The sequence below is a fragment of the Budorcas taxicolor genome, chromosome 23 (genome assembly GCF_023091745.1).
Source record: "Budorcas taxicolor isolate Tak-1 chromosome 23, Takin1.1, whole genome shotgun sequence".
In the NCBI taxonomy this organism is placed as follows: Eukaryota; Metazoa; Chordata; class Mammalia; order Artiodactyla; family Bovidae; genus Budorcas; species Budorcas taxicolor.
Genome location: NC_068932.1, coordinates 23,747,860 through 23,769,701, shown reverse-complemented (window position 1 = coordinate 23,769,701; position 21,842 = coordinate 23,747,860). Strand labels below are relative to the sequence as shown.

Here is a 21,842-nt window from a genome sequence, read left to right as displayed (position 1 = left end):
TCCTTGAGGTCTTGGTCCTTTAAAATTCACTAAGTGTGCACTTAAGCTTTACTAATAGCTCTTCAGTGCATCTTGCTAGGCTCCCGGCACTGTTCTGAACGCTTTTCATAGATTATTCATCCAGCAACACAGTGAGATGTCAGTGTACTGTAGGTCCATTTTACAGATGAGGAAACTGAGGTGATTGCTAGTAAGCAGCGGAGCTGGGGTCTGAACCCAGGCAACCTCACTCTGGAGCCCTTGCTTCGAGCAGTGGTTCTCCTCTAGCCGTCCTTTTAGAGTGTACCCCCTTGGCCTGCCCGGACCCAGCGCTGGGCTTTTGGGCCCATCCAGTGGGGTGGGCAGGCTGGAGCAGGGTTGGGGGCGGGGTGGCAGTGGCCCAGCTCTCGCTGTCTTCTTGCCACAGACTCCACAGAGCCTTCCAAACAGTGACGTAGCAGCCTGTGCTAATGGTCTTGGAATTCAGGCCTCAGGCGCCCGGGGAAGGTTCTGGGGCCCTCATGGCCTGAGAGCCCCCTTTGGGGGAGAGGGAGGCTATAGGCAGCAGAGGGCGGGGTGGGTGTCAGAGGTGGGATGAGAGGAATAGGTCAGGTAGGAAGGCAGGGGCTGTGGGGGTACACTGTGGGAGGGAGGGCTCCCACCCGTTCCTATTTGCTTTGGACCGCGGAGGCCACGTGCTGAGAGCTGGAGTGTGTCTTGGCAACAGGCCGCAGTGACAGAGCCTTCTGACCAGGGGAGGCCTGGCCCAGGGTGGCTGCCTTTCGTTGTTCTTAAAGGCACAGCGTGCCATGGACGGCCTGCATTTCCCACGTCTCTGCTCGCTCTCAGGTAGGAGGCTCAGATCTGCCCCAAGGTCATGGGAAGGGCATCAGGGCAGAAGTGGTCCCTTGGGTCTCAGCCTTGTGCCAGTTGTAGTGTGGCCAGATGGGCAGGGCTGGTGAAATGTGCCTGGCCAGGCCCCCTTCAGCCCCCTTCCTCCTCAGCATCTCCCTCCATCTACCACCAAGTAGCCCCAAACTCCTCCTTCTCTTCTCCAAACTGCTCCAAGGAAAGAACAGGAGAGTGCCGGGACATTTCGGTCTCAGGAGGGGGCCAGAGCCTGAGGCGAGGTGTACACAGAGAATGGAGGCAGGGGTGTGAGGCCTGGACTCTGCCTCTGCTTCCAGCTCCATCACCTCCCTCCTGCCGTGGATGCGGAAACCCTCCGAGAAGGCCTGGCATGTAGCAGCACTCCACAGATGCCAGCTGTGGGTTAGACCATGTGCAAGACCTGCAGGGAGGGGAAAGGCAAGGCTCAGAGGTCACCTGAAAGCTGCTGTGTTTCAAACTCTGCCCCACCTGTCTCATCTTGCCCGCTGCCCTCCGAGTGGGCACCCAGGGCGGGTGGGAGGCAGCCCAGCCCCCTTGCTGGCCACAGCACCAGTGTGCAGGTTGTGTTTGCGTCCATCCTGGATGCCGTTCAGGGGCAGATGGGGAAGGAGAGCCTGCATCCTGAGTGAGGTTGTTCTCTGCAGCATCCCCGTGCCTGGAACAGGGCCTAGCACATACCAGGTGCTCAGTAAAGGCTGGTTGTTGAGTGCACCACATGTCCCCGATAAACCAAGGGCACCACAGGATGCCAGGCATCCCTCTGGGTGGCTCGCACTGCCTGGTGTGATAAGGCTCGAGGAGGTCAGACCTGTTCCTGGTCACCAGTGAGCACAAGGTGAAGCCAGGATTCAAACTGAGGTCTCTGTCTTAGAAGAGGGGCTATAAAAGGTGCCTGTGGACTGCGTCCTGGGGTGAGCAGGACGGGAAGGGTGGGGAGACCTCATGGAGGACCGCACCTTGAAGGACACACGGGAGTTTCAGAGGGAGAGGAAGGGAGCAGGGTCCCCCGTCCTCAGCAGTTGTTTTGTCCCAGGCTGAGCTGTGAGTGACCTCAGAAGGCTTTATTAATGTCCTAATTGTGTGCAGCTGGCCTCCTCTGGCCCTAATGAGCTCATTATCCACTCTCATTAAGGAGACCATTGTGGCCTGGTCACCCTGGGGACAGCAGTGGCCTGGGGGTGCCCGCCACTTCCTGCCGCCACTTGGCCAGGCTCAGATCCCTTCTAGGGGGCTTCCCGTCCCTAACCCGTGGTCCATCCCTTCCCTCTGTCTGTCTGCATCTCTGACTCCTGTGTGTGTCTGTGTGTGTGTGTTTCATGAGAGAGAATCTGTCGCCCAGGTCCTCCCATCCCTTCCCTCTGTCTGTCTCCATCTCTAACTCGTGTGTGTGTTTGTGTGTGTGTCTGTGTCTGTGTCTGTGTGTGTGTTTCATGAGAGACTCTGTCGACTCTAAGTTTCTTGCCCCCCCCCCATTCCACCCCTCCCCCAGTGCCAGCCCTGGGAAGCCTCAATTAGAGTCCGTTTGAAAGGGCTTTGAAATTGACCAGACAGCTAAAGATTATGCTTAGCCTGGACAGAGGGAGAGACTGGCTTCTGGACCTGAGCTTTCTCCTCTGTGGGCCGAGGGTCTCCCTGCCCCACCCCGAGCTGGAGGTGCTGGCAGGCCTGCCAGGCTCTGCCTTCTCTCGCCCTCCACTCCTGGCCATGGTGAAGTAGGCTTCAGTGAGTCCTACCGAGCAGGTCGGCTGCTGTAACAGGTAAGATTGCTGTTCTCTCTGGGCCTTTGCCTCCTGGAGGGGGCTGGGCCCTGGCCTGTAGGGCGACCTGGCTGAAGTCCTTTCTTCTCTGGCGCTGTAGACACGTGGCCCTCACAGAAGGAGAGGCCAGGGTGAGGCGGTGCTTGGGGGCTTGGCCAGTTCAGGATTCTTCCAGATGATTGATTGTCCCAGCCTGGGGACCCCAGAAGGAACTGCCCCAGCCTGGGGGCTTCTCCTGAACATCCAGCATCTGAGTGCTCCTCTCTCGGGGCTCCTGGACATCAGTTCGCAGTTTCCCATTCAAAAGAGTGGATGGGCATAGTAGTCCTCCCTTGCTCTGACTGGGGAGCATCTCAGGATCAGGCACTCCAGCTGAATTGGAGTCTTTCTGACTCCAGACTCCCAATTATTACCCTCTATCCCCAGAGGGTCCTCACGTGTAGACATAGACACTCAGACCTGAGACTCGACTCGTGGTGTATGCGCAGAAAGCGCACGCTCAGCAGTGTGGACAGACGCACAGGCAGCAGTGTGCAAAGCGTCTGTGTTTGGGGATACTCGTCGTCAAGGAGTCACCGCTACGCTTGTCCGTGGCACAGAGGTGCACCGGGCCCGCTTCTGCAGTAGTGAGAATATGGGTCCTGAAGCTGGAGTGCCTGGTTTTGAGTGCAACTCTGCCTCCTCCTGGTTGTGATCTCTTCTGCCTCAGTTTCCACATCTGTAAAGTGGGGGTAGTGACGACAGTAAGTTATTTCACAGGGTCCTTGAAGATGAAATCAAGTGACGTGTGTAATGTTAGCCCGGGGCGTGCTCTTCTCGGCACCTGGCTATAATCGTCGTGTGATACATGTATAGACACACCTCTGTTCCACACACACAGGTACCACCCATGCATGTATATGTGGGCATAGCCTGCCTGCCGCTGTGCGCCTCTGCAGGAGCGAGAGCATGGTGTGCGCTAGAGGGGAGCCAGGGATGCCTGCGGGCTGGCTGACGCCTGAGCCGTCTTGGCCAGCTGGGCTGCACCCAGGGTGGCTCAGGCTCTAACTGCTCCTTGGTGAGGACACAGTGACTTTGCTCAGGGGCCCCAGTTGCAGCTGCTGGCGTCTGAGAGAGGCCTGCCAGCAGCCATCAGTGGGCGCAGGCCCAAGGAGCCGCCCACGGGCCCAACTATGCGACTCGTGCCAAGGCTCCTGGGGGTTCTGCATGGAGCCGGGTGGCACCTGCCCATGTTCAGCCAGCGCCTGCCTGGGTGGTGACAGCCTGTCCATCTCTGCTTCGTGGGTGGTGACTGAGTCCGTCCGGTGGCAGGCTCTTCTCTGCAGGGCCTGCTGCGGGAGGGACCTGGGACTCAGAGCCACACAGCTCAGCTCTGCGTGTGTCAGAGCTGGAGTGTCCTCAGGTAAGGTTGGCAGGACCTCAGAGCAGTGAGGAAGAGGAGAGTCTCAGCCCCAAGTCCTGGGGTGCAGCAGGCGGGTAGGACTCTTAAGTTGCTGCCCTGGGGTGAGACGATCACGGTCTGCCAGTGGTGTGGCCCAGGCTCCACAGAAACCTGGCGAACAGCAGAGGTTTTGAGGTCAAAAAGGACTCAGAGAGACAGCCCTGGCACATCCCAGGGGCACCCAGCAGTGTGAGGCACAGACCATCACACCTTCCTGCCCACTGGGCGCCTCAGCCACATGCTCAGCCCCTCAGCAAATCCCTGCCCAGCTTTCCCTGAGTGCCAGGCTTATGCCAGGCAGAGGTACGAGGCAGGCCAACTCTGCCCTGCCCTGGGGAGATACTCGACACAGACAAGCCCAGATCCATCCCTCCACCCCAGATCCCTGGCTCCTGGGGGGAAGGGAGGGAGCAGAAAGTACATGGAAGGTTCTCAAAGGGTGAAGTTAGGCGGGAGGGGAAGCGATGCCACCAGCAGAGAAGAACCTTAAATTCTGGGACTATAAAACCCTTGGAGTCAATGAGAAAAGTCCACACAGGGCTTTGGTCTGGAAATTGCTATGGGAGGAGGTTGGGAGAGAGGACAGCAGGAGGTCAGCAGGCTCGAAGACTCACAGGTGAGAACACAGACAAACTCGGATGAGACTGATGGAGGAAACCCACAAGCCCTCCTGGTGCCCATGGAGGAGCTTGCCTCCATCACCTCTGCTGAGGATGCCTTTGGGGCCGAGTCCCAAAATAGAGAGAAAGCTTAGAAGACAGTCAGCCCAGCCATCCAGGAGACCGCCAAGTTCCTTGCTTTCCTGGGAAGCCATGGGCTCACACAGAAAAGGAGAGACTGTGCTACCACTGAGACAGCAAGTAGGTTGTTTTAGAGGGTGGAGCGGGCAATGGGCACACCTTGGTCTAGAAAAAGAGGCTGGGAGGGGCTGGGCATGGAGAGATCTGAGCAAACCCTCAAGGAGACACACGTATCCAAGCTCCTTTGTTCCTCCAGACACATTCCCTGTTCCGTCTGATGACCGTAAGATCCCTGAGCCCACCCTGGGGAGTCCTCTTCTGGGAAGAAGGGCTTCCCTTTGAGGCTGGGCCTTCAGGGCACTACCTTGGCCTCCTGGGACTTCGCTTGGCTCTGGGGGCTGGAACTGGTCTTTCATCTCCCTGGACACAGTTTGACGGGGGTCTAGAGGGCGTGGTGACCAAAGCCTGTGAACTTTTGTCGTTGGACCTGGACCTGGGCAGGCATGTGAGAGCCTCAGCCTTCCAGACCCTCCCCAAATGACTCCAGGCTGGGGACTGTGGTGACTGTTCTTCTGGGCTCTTGGAGGTTATCCTGTGAGGGGGAGTTTGGTTGGGGAAGGACGCTTACCAAGAGTGACTCGGAGGTCTCCATCCTTCTCCCCTGAGGTCTGTGGTGGCAGGTGCCCAGCAGACTCGGGTTTTGTTCTCCAGACTTGAGTCGTGACGGCAGACCTTGTGTTTTGAACCCTGCTGACTAGGTGCGTGCGTGAAACCCGCTCTGGCTCAATTGAACAGCTCAGAAAGTTCGCTGGTTCACTGTAATGAGGACGTCCAGCAGGGCAGCCTAGCTTTAGCACCTCTATGCCCCAGGGTCAAGTGATGGTCATCGGGACTGACTTTCTCCATTGCCTGATTTTGCTTTATTGCTTAACTCTCAGGATATCTCTTCCCCACACCCCTGCGATTCCTGGTTAATGTGGGACTTAGGGTTCAGGTCGCCAGTGCACCCATGTCCATTCCTGGAGAAGCCCATGAACCGTTACAGTGTGTGGGGAGGTGACAGGCCTGTCAGACACAGTTGGCCAGATGCACCCACTCCTGTGGTCAAGGAGGCAGAGCCGTAGGGCGGGAACGTCTGTGAGGTGGGCAGCTCTGTGACGTCCAGTCAGACTCTGGGGAGGAACACTGGGCTTTGGGCCTATTGGTAGGGACAGTCGGGGTTCCTGAAAGTTCCCCCACAGCCTTAGAGAAGGGGAGAAGCCACCCCAGGCAGAGACCCCTGCAAGCCCATGCCTTCTGGCTGCTTTGGGCTCTCTCAGCCACAGCCTCCCGAGCAGCCACGTGGCTGTGACCAGGACTCTAGGGAGGATGGCAGGGCTGCCTGGGTGGGTAGGCCCGGAGTGTGCGCATGGCCCACACCCATCCCCCTTGGGTGAGGGACGCGGGAATCGACCCGAATCTGGCACAGAGAGAAAGAAGGCTTCCAACCTGAGTCCCCTGGGGCAGTGACCCAGCTAAGGGCTGGGCCTCAGAAGTCCAAACCCTTGTCTGAAACTTTTTCTTTTCCTTAAGACTTTGTTTTTGCTTTTAGAGCAGTTTAAGTCTAGGGAAATTGAGCGGGAGGGGTCCCATATACACCTGTCCCCCCACACACAAGCACCCTGCCCTGTCGTCAACATCCCCCACCAGAGTGGTCCATTTGGTACAACTGATGACCTCCATGGACACATCCTAATCACCCAGGGTCCCTAGTTCTACTTAGGGTCCACTCTCGGTGCTGGACATTCTGTGGGTGTGGGCAAACGTACAAGGACTGTATCTGCTGTTACAGTATATATAGATGGCATGGCGGTTCATAAGCTTCGCAGAGCTGCATGCAGAGTGTTGTGGAATTTCTTGGAAAAGGTGGAGTGCAGTGGGCCTTCAAGACTAGACCACAGGCTGTGTGCTGTCCCAGCCCTGTGACCCGGAGCCCTGGAAGTTGAAGACCTAGGTGATGACCCTGGGTGTGAGCTCCTGTGCAGGGGTGTGACCATTGTCCTCTGCCCCTCTCCACTGTTGTCATAGCGGCCCCCAGGCAGCCTTCTCCACCTCCCAGTGCTAAGCCCAGCTGGGAGAGCCTGGGGGTCCCCATGTGCCCTTTCCTTGGGTAGCCGCTCACTGCTGTGGGCAGTGATGGGACCTCAGTGTGCTGCCCAGGGAGGAGCCCTGGAGTCTCCTGAAAGGTTGCAGTCCAGATTTGGAAATGGTGAGTGAGCTCTGTCACGGGCAGAAAAGAGTGTCGGTGCCAGATGGCTTTGGAGGCAGGGAATAGTCAGAATGGGAGGCAAGCAGAGACAGGCGCCTGTGAAAAGTACCTCCTAGGAAGGAACGAAAGACAGTTAGTGGAGTGCCATGGCTTCAGAATTTGGAGTATTTGGCTCAGCTTTTGTCTGAATGATGAATGAATGAGCCAACATTCGGGAAAGAAAATGAATGGACTGCTATCGCTGGGCCATGACCGTCAAGGGTCACTCGAGGGTGCAGTGCCCACTTACTGTGATGGAGTTGTCAACACACTGAAGGCCACTGTGAGCAGCACCAATGTGAAATTACCACTGACCTGCGAGTGGGAGCGATGACCGTGAGAACGTATTTGTGAGACCTCCAGGTGTCATTAAACCAGAGAAAATGGTCAAACTCCAGGTCACACCGGTGGTCCTAGTGGGCTTGAAAGACCCTGCGTGGTCTCTGTGTTCGGCTGGAGCCGCCTTGACCTTTCCCGCAAGGTGGCTTTCCTGTGTTGGGCATATCGTTGTGTCACAAGTGTGTCACACGTTTGTGTCCGTTTCATTTTCAGATGTATCTCACGTTTGTGTGGGTGGATGGCGGTCCATCAGGCCCCCTCTTCTCGGGGACTGTGTTGGCCTCTCCTTCCTCAGCCAGGAACCTGGACTCCAGGAGGCTGGATGTGGGCCAGGCGTTCGCTCGTGCCTGGGGCCGTGCAGCTATGTGCTCTGCCCTCCTCGCTGCTCCTTCCTCCTCGTCCTGGCTGCCTCCCCACCTTGGCCATCCACTGACTCTCATGGCTGCGCTCTCTCTTGGCCCTGCTGCAGGCTGGTGGTTCGTGAGCACCTCTGAGGAGCAGGGCTGGGTCCCTGCCACCTACCTGGAGGCCCAGAATGGTACTCGGGACGACTCAGATATCAACACCTCCAAGACTGGAGAAGGTAAGGGCCTGCAGGTTCAAGGGGCAGGGTGATGATATAGCTTTCCCACCCTACTCCCTAAGACCATCAGAAACTCTAAAAAGACTGGATCATGGTGCCCATACTTCCCCTGGGAGCCCATCTCCCTGGGGCCAGCCCACAAGCTCACCTCCTATCCAGGTCTGTCCTCTCTGGTCCTGCATGGGACTCAAACTAGACTGGAGATTCTCCTAGGGTCTGAGTCTCTGGTTTTGACAACTTCGGGTCAGAGACTGGGGAGAACAGTCTTAGGGCTCATCCCCTACAGCTCCCTCTCCCGCCAGAAGCCCTAGATTCCTCTGGGGGTTCCTACCGAGATCCACCTTTGCCTCCCCCACCCCACAGTGTGCTCTCTGTGGCAGAGACGACCCCAGAGGGGCCGTGTGCATGCCACTTCTGCTGTTCACAGTCTGCTCGGAGGCCTCCCCTTTGGGCACCTGTTAGCCCAACCCAGGGTGCGGACATGGTGGGTAGGTGGGGGAGTCATTTCTCTGTGTTGCCAGAACCCAGGGTTGGCTTCAACCCTTGCACCATCAGCCTCCCTGATTAGTTCTGGCCTCAAGAGGTTTTTCTCGGGTTTTCTCCGTTGCATTTCCAAGAACCCACCCCTCCCCCGCAGCCAGCACTGGCCTGCTCAGCCTGTCCAGGGGACTTGGGTATTCCCCAGAGCAGGCTGCCAGAGCCCAGCAAGTCTGCCTGCTCCTGGTGACTTCCAAACATCCCTCGTTCTGGCAGCAGGAATGCTTGCCCTAACGGTCAGTGAGGATCGTCCAGTTGGGCACCTCTGAGAGCCAGGGGATGGATGCCCGCCGCCCAGGGCTCAGGCCACCTCCAGGCCTGCCCCTCCCCACCCCCACTCCACACTGCCCAGGCCAAAATAAGCAGCCCGCCCAGCCCCAGCTCCTTATTCATCCTTCCCCCGAATGTCGGTTACTGGGCAGTTGGAGCGCTGCCCTTCCTCCCCTGTAAACGCTGCTTTTCAGTTCCTTGATCAGCGCCATAGCCCCTGCAGCGCCTGTCTGCCTTGTGCCAGGGTCCTGGCCCCATCAGGCAGGGCCGTCATCTTCAGTCCAGGTGCTTGTTCTTCCTGGCTGCTCCCCGAGCCCTGGGGCTGAGCCTCTCCATCTCACCACTGCAGTGGTGCAGGTTGGGGGCTGGCCTCTCCTCCCTCTCACCACTGCAGCGGTGCAGGTCGGGGGCTGACCCTCTCCTGCCTCTCACCACTGCAGCGGTGCAGGTCGGGGGCTGACCCTCTCCCTCTCACCACTGCAGCGGTGCAGGGTCGGGGGCCGAGCCTCTCCATCTCACCACTGCAGTGGTGCAGGGTCAGGGGCTGAGCCTCGCCTCCCTCTCACCACTGCAGCGGCGCAGGGTCGGGGGCTGAGCCTCTCCTCCATCTCACCACTGCAGCGGCTCAGGGTCGGGGGCTGAGCCTCTCCATCTCATCACTGCAGCGGTGCAGGTTGGGGGCTGGCCTGTCCTCCATCTCACCACTGCAGCGGTGCAGGGTCGCAGCCCCTGAGTTCGGTCTGTTCTGTTTTGTCTGCAGTCACTGGGACTCACCTCCTATCCAGTTCCACATCCTGGAGGTTATCCCAGGGCTTTTCAGAAGTAACTCTAGGGTCATCCCTAGAGTGACCTGAGGCCTCACTCACTCCTAGGTTTCTGCCCTGGTACTTTTAGCTGGGGACCAGGGTAGGGAGGGTTCTGGCACCATCTCCATTTTCCCGATGCAGGAACTGAGGCTTCAGGAGACCTCTGCTGGTGGTCTTCCCACCATGCTGAATGCCTCTCTGTGATGCATTTTGCTTATGAGCAATTCCAGGAGAGAGTGTGTATGGAATTGGAGCCCCTCCTGAAAAGGTGAGGGCAAGAGAGACAGAGTGGAGACGTTGGGAGCTGCTGGAGGACCAGGACACAAGTGGGCAGGAAAGAGCCTGAGAGGCTGCGTGGGCACTGCTGCCAAGCTGGTTTGAAGAGAGATTGGGTGCTTTGCACAGAACAAGCAGTAGTGGGTGGTAAAGACTTCTGACCTCGATGGAGTAAGAACCAGGCAGCCAGCGCAGGTTCCGCATTCAGAGGACATGTGTGTGTGCGTGTGTGTGTGTGTGTACACACATGTATGCTCAAGGCGAACCTTCTGATAATAGGTTCTTCTGCACGCTCTGATAGGATGTGTGTGCCAGTACCCCAGCAGCGTTTGGGCAGCTGTGAATTCCATCATCACATTGTGGGCATCTAGCCCCAGCTCTACAGAAGGGCTCGAGGCTCAGTCCCCCAGCCCTAGGCCCAGCAGCTGTGGTGTGTCTACCAGTCTCTACACTGGTCCCTCCTCAGCCCATCTCTGCCCTGGCCCTGTTGCCACCCCATTATAGACCACCTGAGTCCTGCAGATAGAAATTGGACCCCTTCATCCCATCAGCGCTTCCCTAACAGCTTGCGCTCCATGCTTGTGCCTCTGGCCTCCCATTTCTAGAGTGGGCAGAGTGCCAACTACCTGGGGCCTTTGTGAGATGGTCTTGGCACCTGGTTTAAACTGGATAAACATTACTTATTGCTAAGGTGGCCCAAGGCTGGGCATTAGCTGAGGGAAGCTCCTCTTCCCACAGAGAAACCAGGGGGACACACCCCGGGAGGTCAGCTGTTCGGGTTCTTCCCAGTGTGACCTCACATAGGACCTCATCTCTTTTCCACTGAGCCCACTCAGTCCTTGTCTCACTTCACACCAGGGCAGATGGCGTCAACCCCAAAGACAGATGAGGAAACAGAGGCTTCTAGAGGGCTGGCAGCATAGTAAGCGGGCGGTGCAGCCTGGACTGAATCCACCCCTCAGGCCTCCCGCTTCCAGGAAGCAGGTTACTCTCCTGCCTCTGGAAAAATGAGTACTTCCCAGGTGGCCTGGATGGGGTGCGGCTGGGTGTGTGACTGGACGGTTTGATTCTTAGCTGCCAGCTGCCTTCCTCCCCCAGACACAGGCAGCCTGGCTCCCTCCTCCTGCAGTGCCTGGGGTGGGGAGTGGGGGAGTTGACCCATGTGGTGTCTCCTGGGAAGGCAAGGGGGCATGTCGAGCTGGTCCACAGCAGCCAGAGGACCTGTGTGGATAGGAGGGGTGTGGAGCAGTGAGCAGCTGCAAGGCAGGTCCCTCACTGTCTGAAATTCAGTGGGCAGTGTGTGGGGCAGGAACATACCCAGGCCTGTGGTCTCCTGTGTCATGATGCTTCACTCAGCAACGTTTCAGAGGGGTCAGCCCCTTGCCAAGCCCTGGGGATGCAGAGATGTGGAGACTTAGCCCTCAGCAGATTTGATCCACTGGGGATTACTGAAAAAGCAAAGACAAATCAAACCCAGGATGGTGAGAATTGTAAGTCCCCCACGGAAGGGACCCCAAGTCTCCACCTGGGCACATTTATCCTTCTGCACACGGTGCCTGGCTCATGGTGGCAGGTTCACAAGCAGGACTTGCTGAGTGAGTGGATGGGGATTGGAGATTGATGTGAACTCTGGTGGAGGCGGGGGCATACGCTCCTGGGAGCCATCAATGCCCAGGGATCATGTTTTCCTCCGGGTCTGCCTCCGAGGGTCATCTTGTACCGGGCTGGAGCCATGGAGCCTCTTCCCCTCTCAGGTGCTGGGATTCTAAAGTCTTAGCCCCTCACAGGCTCAGGGGCATAACCCACACAGTTTGGCTTTGGTTGGGTTATTTGCCACTTGCCAGCGATGTCACCGGTCAGTTCTGTGCCCATCTAGCCCTGTCTGTGCCCCTGGGGCTTGGCCCGGGCATGTGGAGACCTAGGGGTGCGCACCCCCCCTCCCTCCGCCCCTTCCCCCCATCCCATCTCATCCTCATCTGCATTCTCTCCGCCGGTGCCCGTCGGCCGCGTGCTCCATCGCCATCTCCCACACCAGTGTCCAAGAGACGCAAGGCCCATCTGCGGCGCCTGGATCGCCGGTGGACGCTGGGCGGGATGGTCAACAGGCAGCACAGCCGAGGTGACCGTGGAGTTAGCTTCTGCTCACCCCCAGCCGCTGCCTCTCTCTCTCACTAACGCGCCTCCTTTTCTGGGCTCTGCTCCTCTCCGCCCGTGGCCTCCTCACCTAGATTCACCAGCCGGACTTCCCTCTTACCTACTCTAGCTGGCGGGGAGGGGCCCGGGAGGGTGCAGGGGCTGCTTGGGAAGCGGGGTGACACTGGGGATGGCTCTGGCTTTGGCCAGCATCCTGGGGGCAGGGTCATGGGACTTACACAGGATCGTGGAGGGGCTGGACTCTGAGAAGGGCCATGTTGGCCCTGAAACCACAGATTAAGAGAACTGAGTGGGTCTGAGTCTCTGCCTGGTCCCTGGCCTCACCCCCGGCTGTTCCCTGCCTCCTTCCTCTAAGGTGGGGCTTCCTGGGCTTTGGCCTACCTGGCAGTGGTTTAGGGACAGACTAGGAAGGAGGCGGAGCCATTCCCACCTCCTCCAGTTCCAGGGAAACTGGAATGACCAAAGTCTAGACCCTGTGGGTCCAGGCGCTCTAGCACCCCAGCCCTGCCCAATGGGACTTAGCCATATCAAGATGATTCCAGGGAGGCCTCTGGCCTTCCACAAAGGCTGACTGAGAACCCAGATGTTTCCCAATCTAGGGCCTTTCCGAAAACCAGGAGTTTGGGAGGTAGGGAAATTAGGGGTGGGCCTCTGAACAAACCTCTAAACATCTCCAGAGCCCCGAGGCCAGTGGGTGGCCCTTGTCTCCTGCCTCGAGGGGAGCGGAGGGTGTGTTCCTGACCATGACAGCACAGCTAGAAGGGTGTGTCATGAGCACTGGCTTTTCCAGAATAGCAGGGATGCCCCAGGTCTCACACTCCACCCCTAAAGCTTGTTTCTGAACGACTGTGAGACTCGGTTTTGGTGTCTGCCCCAAGCAGCAACAAGCCTGGACTCTACTGGGGGCGGCTCAGCATCAGGTCAGAGCACTGACTGCGAGGAGCCCAGCTTGTCCCGAGGGTGGAGCACGGGTTGGACCCTGGGTGCTGGCGCAGGGCAGGGGGCCAAGTCATCGAAGCAGGAAGAACAGGCTGGATGTGAAACAAAGGCACCCTAGAGGGAGGAAGGTGGGGGGCCAGGCTGCTACACAGCCCTGAGCCTCAGCAGCAAAGGAGAGTGGGACACTGGCCTGGAAAAAGTACGGGGAGGAAGACCCCATCCCCTTCTGTGTCCACTCCAAACACCAACACACGCTGAACCCCAAGCACACCTCTGTCTCCACAACCACATGGACTCACGGACACTTCAGTCAGTGAAGCATGACCACCAGCACACCACCCTGAGGGCCTCAGCACACTGCCCGTCCAGCCCCTACACACCTGCATACCTGCAGTTCCCTGCACACGGCCGCTCACATATGCACACTTAGGCAGCCTCATGTAGACCCTTCCACGACTGCATTATTTTTACCGTCACAAATGCATTATCCACACTACCACGTCATGGGCACTCCTCTGCAGCTACCTTACAAGTACACATATAGGGCATATGCACTCACGTATCATAACTTATATCACAAGTATGTCAGCAGCGTAGTCACAGTTATAAAAATACGATGATGTAAGTGGACACAAATACCCAACAATGCATTCATTCTATGGCCACCCGTACATATGCAAATATGCAAGCAAACACAGGCCCCCAACTTCTCTCTCTTAAATGAAAGACCTAAACAACAGCATTTCCCGGTCTTTTCCCTAATAAGTTAAGTCAGGCAGCCAAGGAGAATGCAGAAAGTTGGCTGGGAGAAGCTTCGCTGCAAACAACCGAGCTGCCGAGGGGGGAGCAGGCAGTGGGCTGTACCTAACTAGACAAGAGAAAAGCAGTGCTTCCCCGGGGCCTCCACTCCCTGAGTCCAGCAGCCAACCAGGCCTTTGGAATCAAAAGGCCTCTTGCAGCGGGGTTGAGTAAGTTGTGGGGGCTGGGAGGGGAGCCAGGGAGACTGCTGACGGAGAGGAAAGTGTTTGGAAGGAGGAGGCGTCTGTGGTTTGGAAACTGCAAGGCTCTCCAGCCCCTGCCTCCAAAACCAGAACAGGCCTGTCCACCTCCCACCCACCCACCCCGTGGGCGGCCTGGCCAGCCCTCCTTGGGGCGAGATGGCAACCAACCTTTGATGGCATATCAGAGTGACCACAGCCTCGGCACTTCCAAGAAGCCCAGAGGTGCCCCCCAGAACTCCCAGACCCCTTCTCTCAACTTGATTCCTAAGGGACTTCTTTTCTAGAGATCCCAACCAATGCAAGTGACTCAGTTGCACCCCAATCTGCATACTCCCCCACCGCCCCAGGTCATTTCTGTCAGTCTAGGCATCCTCCTCTCTGGCCTCCTGAGGTGGGATTTGTGGCCCCTGTTTAGTGAAAGGACCGGCGCTGCTCTGCCTCAGAGAAACCTGGGAGAAAAGAACTGAGACCATGGGCCGCACGTCCACTCGGGTGTAACCCACACTTTCATTATCCAAGCCAGATGTGACAGAAAACAGAGCCCCCGTACAGACCAGTTGGAAGAGTTGCCCTGCCTGGGATCAGGGCTCTGAATTCTCACCTCCTGGAACCTCTAGTGATGGGGCAGGACAAGCCCCCAAGCAAGTCAGGTCTCTTCCAGGAGCATAAACTCCCATGTGTTCCCAGAGAGCATAAACTCTGTGTTCACGTTAGCTGCAGGGCCACCATGAAGAGGGTTTTGTGCAGGAGCAGCTCAGCTTCCCTGGGTAACACTGACATCCCTGGTCTGCCCACCCCAGGAGCAGCAGGGGAAAGCAGGACTCTGACCTGGCCCTCAGAGCTCTGTCCTCAGCACACAGGCTGGGGGGGCTGGTGCTGGAGCCTGGCCCCCCATGATACGGTGTTGGCCTGTCCTCTGCCATGCGGCAGGGCAGGGCTCCTCTCATCTGCCCAAGAGAAGAGCTGTAATTTTTCTCTGCAAAAGCAGCTTTGCCTAGGGAAACTGTAATGATGGCTTCCTGCGTGAACCACAGCCTTTTAAAAATAGCCCGACTGAGCAAAGGCAAAATGTGGAGGCCAGGCCTCGGCTCACCCCCAACCTCAGGACCCTGGGTCCCACCGCCTGAGCCAGGATTTACGGTGTCCCACTGGAAAATGGAGCAAGACCAGGAATGGGTGGGAGTGCAGAGGCCTGGACTGTACAACATGGAACTTCTCAAAGGCCCAAGTCAGAATCTGGCCGGACCAGGTTCTCAGGCGGTCTTGGCGGCTCTCCCCAGCACGACTGGATTGGAATCTGAAAGCTTCCAGGAGCGAGTTGATGCTGAGAAACGCTTTCAGTTGAAAAGAGGCTCCTTGGGGGGGGGTAGGGGGGGGGGTGGGGGTGGCGGGCAGGCATTGCCTACCTCTGGCCCCTTGTCAGCCTTTCAGATTTGGCCAGCGGCCTGCCAGCTCTGTCCTTGCAGCCAGGCAGGACAGCTGCCTCCACCCCAAAGGGAGCTGCTGTCTCCACCAGCACAGGGCTGCAGACAGGACCCCAATAATCTAGAGCAGAATGAACAGATGACCCCCCTGAGCCAGGGGTTAGGGTGGCAGCTGCCCCCTCCTCCACTGCTGCCAGAGCTCGAGCAGGCCGCCTGTCACGGTCCAGCTGAGGGGGTGAGGGGCAGCCATCTCAGAGCCAGCCTCTCTGTGCCCCAGCTCGGCCCATCAGTCTCCTCCTCAGTGTACTCCATAGACCCTTTGGAGCGCCTCCTGTGTGCCAGGCACTCTCAGCCCCCAGGGAGGATCCAGGTTTGAGAGGACAGCACAGGTTCAGGGTGAGCCTCCCAAAGGGTATTCTGCGGGTCGGTGTCCTTGTCTGTCTAGGCCACTCTCTCTGTCTCTGGTGAGGGCAAGGGTGGGGCTGTGTGTTCCCTCCCCAGCCCTTCCTCTAAGGAGGCTCTCCCCCTGGAGGCAGGGAGTCCGTGCCCCACCGGTGGTGGGTCTCCCTGTCCCCAGCACCTCCCTGGAAGCCTGAGCAAGGACTTCTCTGGAGGCACAGGGTCCCTGCCAGGAGAGAGCCCAAGGGAATCCAGGAAGACGTGAATTGCCCAGCCCCCCCACACCTACCCGCCATGCTCTCCCTCAGCTTCCACAAGGTGCCCCTCTCCCAGTTCCTGGGGAGCCCCAACCAGGGGATGCAGTGCTACGGGGGGCCCAGGGCAGGCAGCTCCCAGTGGGGCTCTGCCAAGTGGTGAGGTCATCTTAGCCAGCTCGGGGCTCCTGCCTGATGGTACTGCTCAGCGTGGCCCTGGGACCCTTAACCAGACGCATAAGCACGCCCATCGGGTCCCCTTGGGGAAATGATGGGATCGGGTGATCAGCTGAGTCATCGGGGGACTGAGGGCCTCTGGAGCTGTGGGAAGGCTGGGCAGAGGAGGGGTTTAAGGCTGGAGAAGGGCTGGGAGAGCAGGCCTGGGGCATGGATGGCGTGTTCAGGAAGGAGAGGGCTTGCTGAGGGGCCTCTGGACATTGAGGGGACGTCCAGTTTTGTTCTCAGACTCCCTAACTCAGGCCCCATGAGGGCCAGGTTCCTCGTGGCCCTGCCCTCAGTCCAGGAATTCTCGGGGGCCCTGAGGACTCCAGGCTCCTGCCTGCACCCTGGCTGAAATTGTGGGACTGGGGGGCTGGGAGAGCCAGCTCTGTACGGCCTGGGTCTTGCAGGGCCACCTGAGGTGCAGCTGTGAGGCCAGGTCCCTTCTCCTCCCTTTCCTGGGAAAGCCAGAGGCTGACCCAGCACACTCCAGGCACCAACTAAGTGAGGCCAGGCCAGGGCAGAAAGGGAGACAGAGAAAGGTCCGTACCCTGTCCGCAAATAATCGTGCTTTGTTGCTTCACCCACCACCCGCAGAGGAGAAGTACGTCACCGTGCAGCCTTACGCCAGCCAAAGCAAGGACGAGATTGGCTTTGAGAAGGGAGTCACCGTGGAGGTGATCCGGAAGAATTTGGAGGGCTGGTGGTATATCAGGTAGGAGCCCCAGCAGAGTGAGGTGCCCCCAGGCTGGTCCTGGGCAGCGGCTGGCAGGCAGATCCTGACCGAACCAGGCACCCACGGCCCAGCCTGTCTGCTTCAGCTCCACACAGCTGAGCTGCTCTGACAGAGGAGCTCGTCTTGCAGATTCCCTCCCGGGACACATAAACGGGACACACAAAGCAGAGCCGAGCCATGGCCAGCAGGGCGCAGGGGCCCGGCCCGGCTTGCAGGCTGTGGGGCAATACCTCCCTGTGCGTCTGCCAAGAGGCTCCAGCACATCTGAACTTGGTTTTCTGTGTCCGGCCTTGGCTGCCCGGCGTGCTCTGCAGCCTGGGCCACCTGGAATGCCGGCATCCACAGGCCTTGCTGAAGTCACAGCAGGCGGCCCCTGCTGCCCACGGCTCAGCACCAGGGTCCCCAGATGCAAGCTCTGGCCCCAGCTGCTCCACTCTGCAGGGCTGGCTCCATAGTTGAGAGAGCTGGGGCGGAAATGAGGCCTGAGCCCAGGCCTGCTTCAGAGGCCTCTTGCTCTGCCGTTCCCTCTCCTTGGGCCTCCTCCTGCTTCCCAGCTGAGAAACCCATCTGGGGGTGTGAGAAGGGGAGTGGGGAGGTTCCTGATGCTCGAGGAAGAAGGCTCAACCCTGGAGGCTTCACTGACGTCTTCCTACCAGGTCCTGCCCTCCAGGCCCCTCTGCCCAGGCCAGCTAAGGGGATTACTCCCAGGAAATGTTTTTGGGTTCTTTAGAAGCAGTTCAGCTGTGATGACTTTACTTAGTTTCTCTTCTCCGCCTGTAACCCTGATGTCCAATAGTCCCTGTTGTGGGCTATGAGAACCACCTCACCACACCTGGGAACCCCATACCCTCTGTGGGCAGGGTGCTGTTCAGAGCCTTCTCCCACAGAGGGCACAGGTGGCCCAGGTGGTGGGGGTACTCACAGGACAGTTGCTTGTCACATGGCGCACCATGTGGTGTTAAGATGGGTTTCTGCTGACTGGTGAGGTGAAGATCACCAGCCACCTGAACCTTAGTGTGACCTGCCAGGGCATAGCCGCCCCTGCCGCTCAGCCCTGTGCATACCAGTCTGGGGGCTGAGGTGCCTCTTTCTGTCCCATTAGGTGGTTCAGGAGTATGTGCCTGGACAATGGAAACTAGTGCCAAGCCCACAGTGCAGCTGCCACAAGCCTGCATGGGAAGGCTAGGGAACATTCTAGCAGGCTGCTAACCTAAATCATCCACCTAGAGGTTATCTGCAAGGCTGCTGGGGTTTTTTCTTAGTTTTCTAAAATGACCAATGCAATCACTGAGTTGGTTCATCTAGTCAACTTTTGTCCCTATGGCATGGCCATTCAGTCAGTGGGAGCTTCAACTGAGAAAACCCTGCTGAAAGTTTCCACCTTAAGAACGTTGCCAACACCCCCTTAAATATGCCATTTCCTAGCATCCCAGGCTCTGTGTTGATCCTATTTCCTGTCTTCTCTACGCCCCCCACCACACACACACGCATACACTCTCTCTCTCTCTCTCCCCCACCCCCCCATCCTCCTTTTCCAGTTCGCTTCCCTCTGGAGTCATTCCGTGCTCCAGAGCTGGAAAGCAGATGTGAGCGAAGTTGGACCCAAGCACACACAGCCACTCCTGATTCCCTTGCATCTCCTGTCTGGAATCTAATTTTATCCATGTAACACCAAATGAGCACGTTGGGGTTTGGAACAGGAGCCCTCTGAGCAGTGAGCAGTCCTGCCCACCACCCCAGGAGACCCAGCCCCTCATCTCCACACAGGGTGCTCGCGGTGGCCAGCTGGTTCATCATCTTCCTAGACGAAGGGCACCAGGTTCTGGGCAAGATGCTGCCAGCTGCTCACGGTGTGACCCTCTGCTATTCACTTTGCTTCTCTGAGCCTTGGTTGTTGGTATAGGTAAAATTAGGCACCTTTCTAGTTGCTTCCATCCACCCCTGAAACTGTGCTTCTGTCTGCCAGCTCTCTGACTTCCATCCATTTATTCACTGATATGTGCCTTCCAAGCCCCAACACGGGGCCAGACAGACAAGCTTGGGTCAGTCTGCCCGCACATTCATGTGAGTGAACGTAAGAAGCCACCTCCTACCTGAGCTTTCCAGCAAAGCTCAAACATGTTAGAACCTTGAACTTCCACATTCCCTTTTCTCCTACCTACTAAGCTCCCAAGAACCAGGCCTGATCAGGGAGGCAGGCGGTGAGGGGTGGGGGGTGCTGTTGTCAGACATCTGGCATGGAGGAGCCATTCCAGACAGCCAGATGTCCCAGGGAGCAGGCAGGGACATTGCACCCCAGACTCTGGGGCATCGGCCAGCAATTGCTGGACCAGGAAGTAAGCTCCCAGTGGGTTTGGGTGGAAGCTCAACACCATGAAGGAAAAAGGGAAAAGCTTATTTTCAGAAGTCAGCAAATCCCCTAAAATTAGGTCGGCCCTGTCATTTGCCTTTCGCTTTTGTTTATGGGTTTGGGGTTTTGTTTTCGTTTTGTTTTGCTTCATTTTGTTTTTGCTTTGCCATACCAAAGGCTTTAATTTTATCCAGTCATGTGCTTTATTTAGGCTTTTCATTTATAGTTTCTGCTTTTGGAGTTCCACTTAGAAAGATTTTCTCAACCCCCAAGATTAAGGAGATATGCACAAATTGCATTTTTAATATTGCTATACCATTATAAGGCCAGAGTCTCACTGGATTTTCCTGATGGATCATCAGTCGTCCCCAGATCACTCATTGAATAACCCATCCTCACCCGAGTTCTTTGAGTCGTCCCCCTTAGCGTTGGTCTGTTTGTGGACTTGCTCTGTGAATTTGATCTGTCTGCTCCTCCTGCAGCTGATGCTCTCCCCACTTGGGCACTCTTTATACACATCTTCCCAGTTGGTCTCGCTATGTCTGTCCTTCTGAATAAATGTTTGCAGCTACTCTATCCCAGCCTCTTGGCAGAAGAGAAAAAAAAAAAAAATGAGCTCCAGGAGAGGATCGTGTTCCAAAGCGCCATAGACCAGAACTCAGGTTTCGTGACTGTCACCTGCGCTGCCACTTCACCTCTCTGATCGTACTTTCCTTTCCAACTGGGCGTTTAACTCTGTGCCTCTGTGTTCAGTCACAAAGTTGTGTCCGACTATTTGCAAACCCATGGACTGCCTTCAGTCCGACCCAGCATCAGGGTCTTTTCCAGTAAGTCAGCTCTTTGCATCAGATGGCCAAAGTATTGGAGCTTCAGTTTCTCATTTCTTTTTTTTTTTTTAATATTTATTTTTATTTATGTATTTATTTGGCTGCACCAGGTCTCAGTTGCAGCACGCAAACACTTAGTTGTGGCACTGGGATATTGTTCCCTGACCACGGATTGAACCAGGGCCTCCTGCACTGGGAGTGTGGAGTCTTACCCACTGGACCACCAGGGACGTCCCCATCTTCTCATTTCTTATCTCTAGAATTGCCCTCTGCTGTCGTGAGGCAGCAGGTCATGGTAAAATCTACCTTTTAGGCAACCCCAAATCTGAAGAATCTTCTCATGTCAAGGTCACGTGTTTGCCTAACTTTGCAGACCATGAGGGCCCACACCAAGAGGGATCAGGCAAAGAACCAGGAGACAGAGAGGAAGAAGGGGTGTTCCAGGCGTCTTTTCACTGGCCCTCGTTCAGTTCTTTCCAGAGTAGTGGGTTTGCCAAGTGTCTTGCAGGTGCAGTAGAGAAAGCTCAGCCAGGCAAGGCCAGATGGAGCCTGGGGCCTGGCCAGGGCTCCCCCTTGATGCCAGGTCCCTCTCCTCCCTGCAGATACCTGGGCAAAGAGGGCTGGGCTCCAGCATCCTACCTGAAGAAAGCCAAGGACGAGTTGCCAGCACGGAAGAAGAATCTGGCAGGCCCAGTGGAGATCATTGGGAACATCATGGAGATCAGCAACTTGCTGAACAAGAAGGCGTCCGGGGACAAGGAAACCCCCCCGGCTGAAGGCGAGGGCCCGGAGCCCCCCATTACCAAGAAGGAGATCAGCCTGCCCATCCTCTGCAATGCCTCCAATGGCAGCGCGCTGGGCATCCCCGAGAGGACCGTCTCCAAGCTGGCCCAGGGCTCCCCAGCCGTGGCCAGGATTGCCCCTCAGAGGGCCCAGATCAGTAAGAGCCTCTCGGACCCCCAGGTCCTTGCCACACCGCTCTTTAGAGAAGGGCCATGAGGTGTAGGGCAACCCCAAGGCGGGTGTGCATGACCCCCAGATTATCCTCCCCTGACCCCAGGCTCACTGTGCCAGCTTGTCTTGTGCTAATCACATGTGGACAAGTCAGTTCCTTCCAGCTGTGAAATGGGGCCCTCAACACAAGCCTACTTTGAGAATGAGAGCTGATACAGCATCGTGCTGAGCCTTACCCCTTCTTCCCTGTTCCCTTCCTCCAGCTACCGGAAATATGAGACACTTGGAGGGAATACCTCCCTCCACAAGCTCTTTCAAGCAGTGTTCTTCCGGAATCTCCTCCTTTTGTACAGGAGAAACCCAGCTTCTGGCCCCTCCAAATCTCTGGCATCTCTGGGGCTGGGATGCCTGTGGTTGAGGGTTAAACTGTTCTATCTTATGAGGCCAGCTTCTGTTTGTGTCCAGCCATTCTCAAAATCTGGAGGAAAGCTGTTTTTCAGTTTAGTTCTGAACTTGTTTAAATTAGTTCTATGCCTGGAACCTTCTGAGCAGTCACTTGGGAAGGGTTTCAGGGGCATTTCCTTTTGCTTCGCACTGTGCTAGCTTCCAAGGATTTGGTCGATAGACATGGTCTCTTCTCCTAAATTTGAAAATCTGATCATGCTATCTACCCTTTCCC

At 57.1% G+C, this 21,842-nt stretch overlaps 1 protein-coding gene across 2 annotated transcripts in view; it reads left to right on the top strand.

Annotated features, from left to right (window-relative positions):
- Window positions 1–21,842, top strand: part of SH3PXD2A (SH3 and PX domains 2A) — a 246,450-nt gene that overhangs the window by 217,441 nt on the left and 7,167 nt on the right. For both annotated transcript variants that reach the window (XM_052660700.1, XM_052660699.1), the window contains 4 exons: window positions 7,904–8,017; window positions 11,942–12,025; window positions 16,894–17,011; window positions 20,812–21,149. In XM_052660700.1, the coding sequence (XP_052516660.1) occupies window positions 7,904–8,017; window positions 11,942–12,025; window positions 16,894–17,011; window positions 20,812–21,149 (654 nt within the window). The remainder of the gene's footprint in view (window positions 1–7,903; window positions 8,018–11,941; window positions 12,026–16,893; window positions 17,012–20,811; window positions 21,150–21,842) is intronic.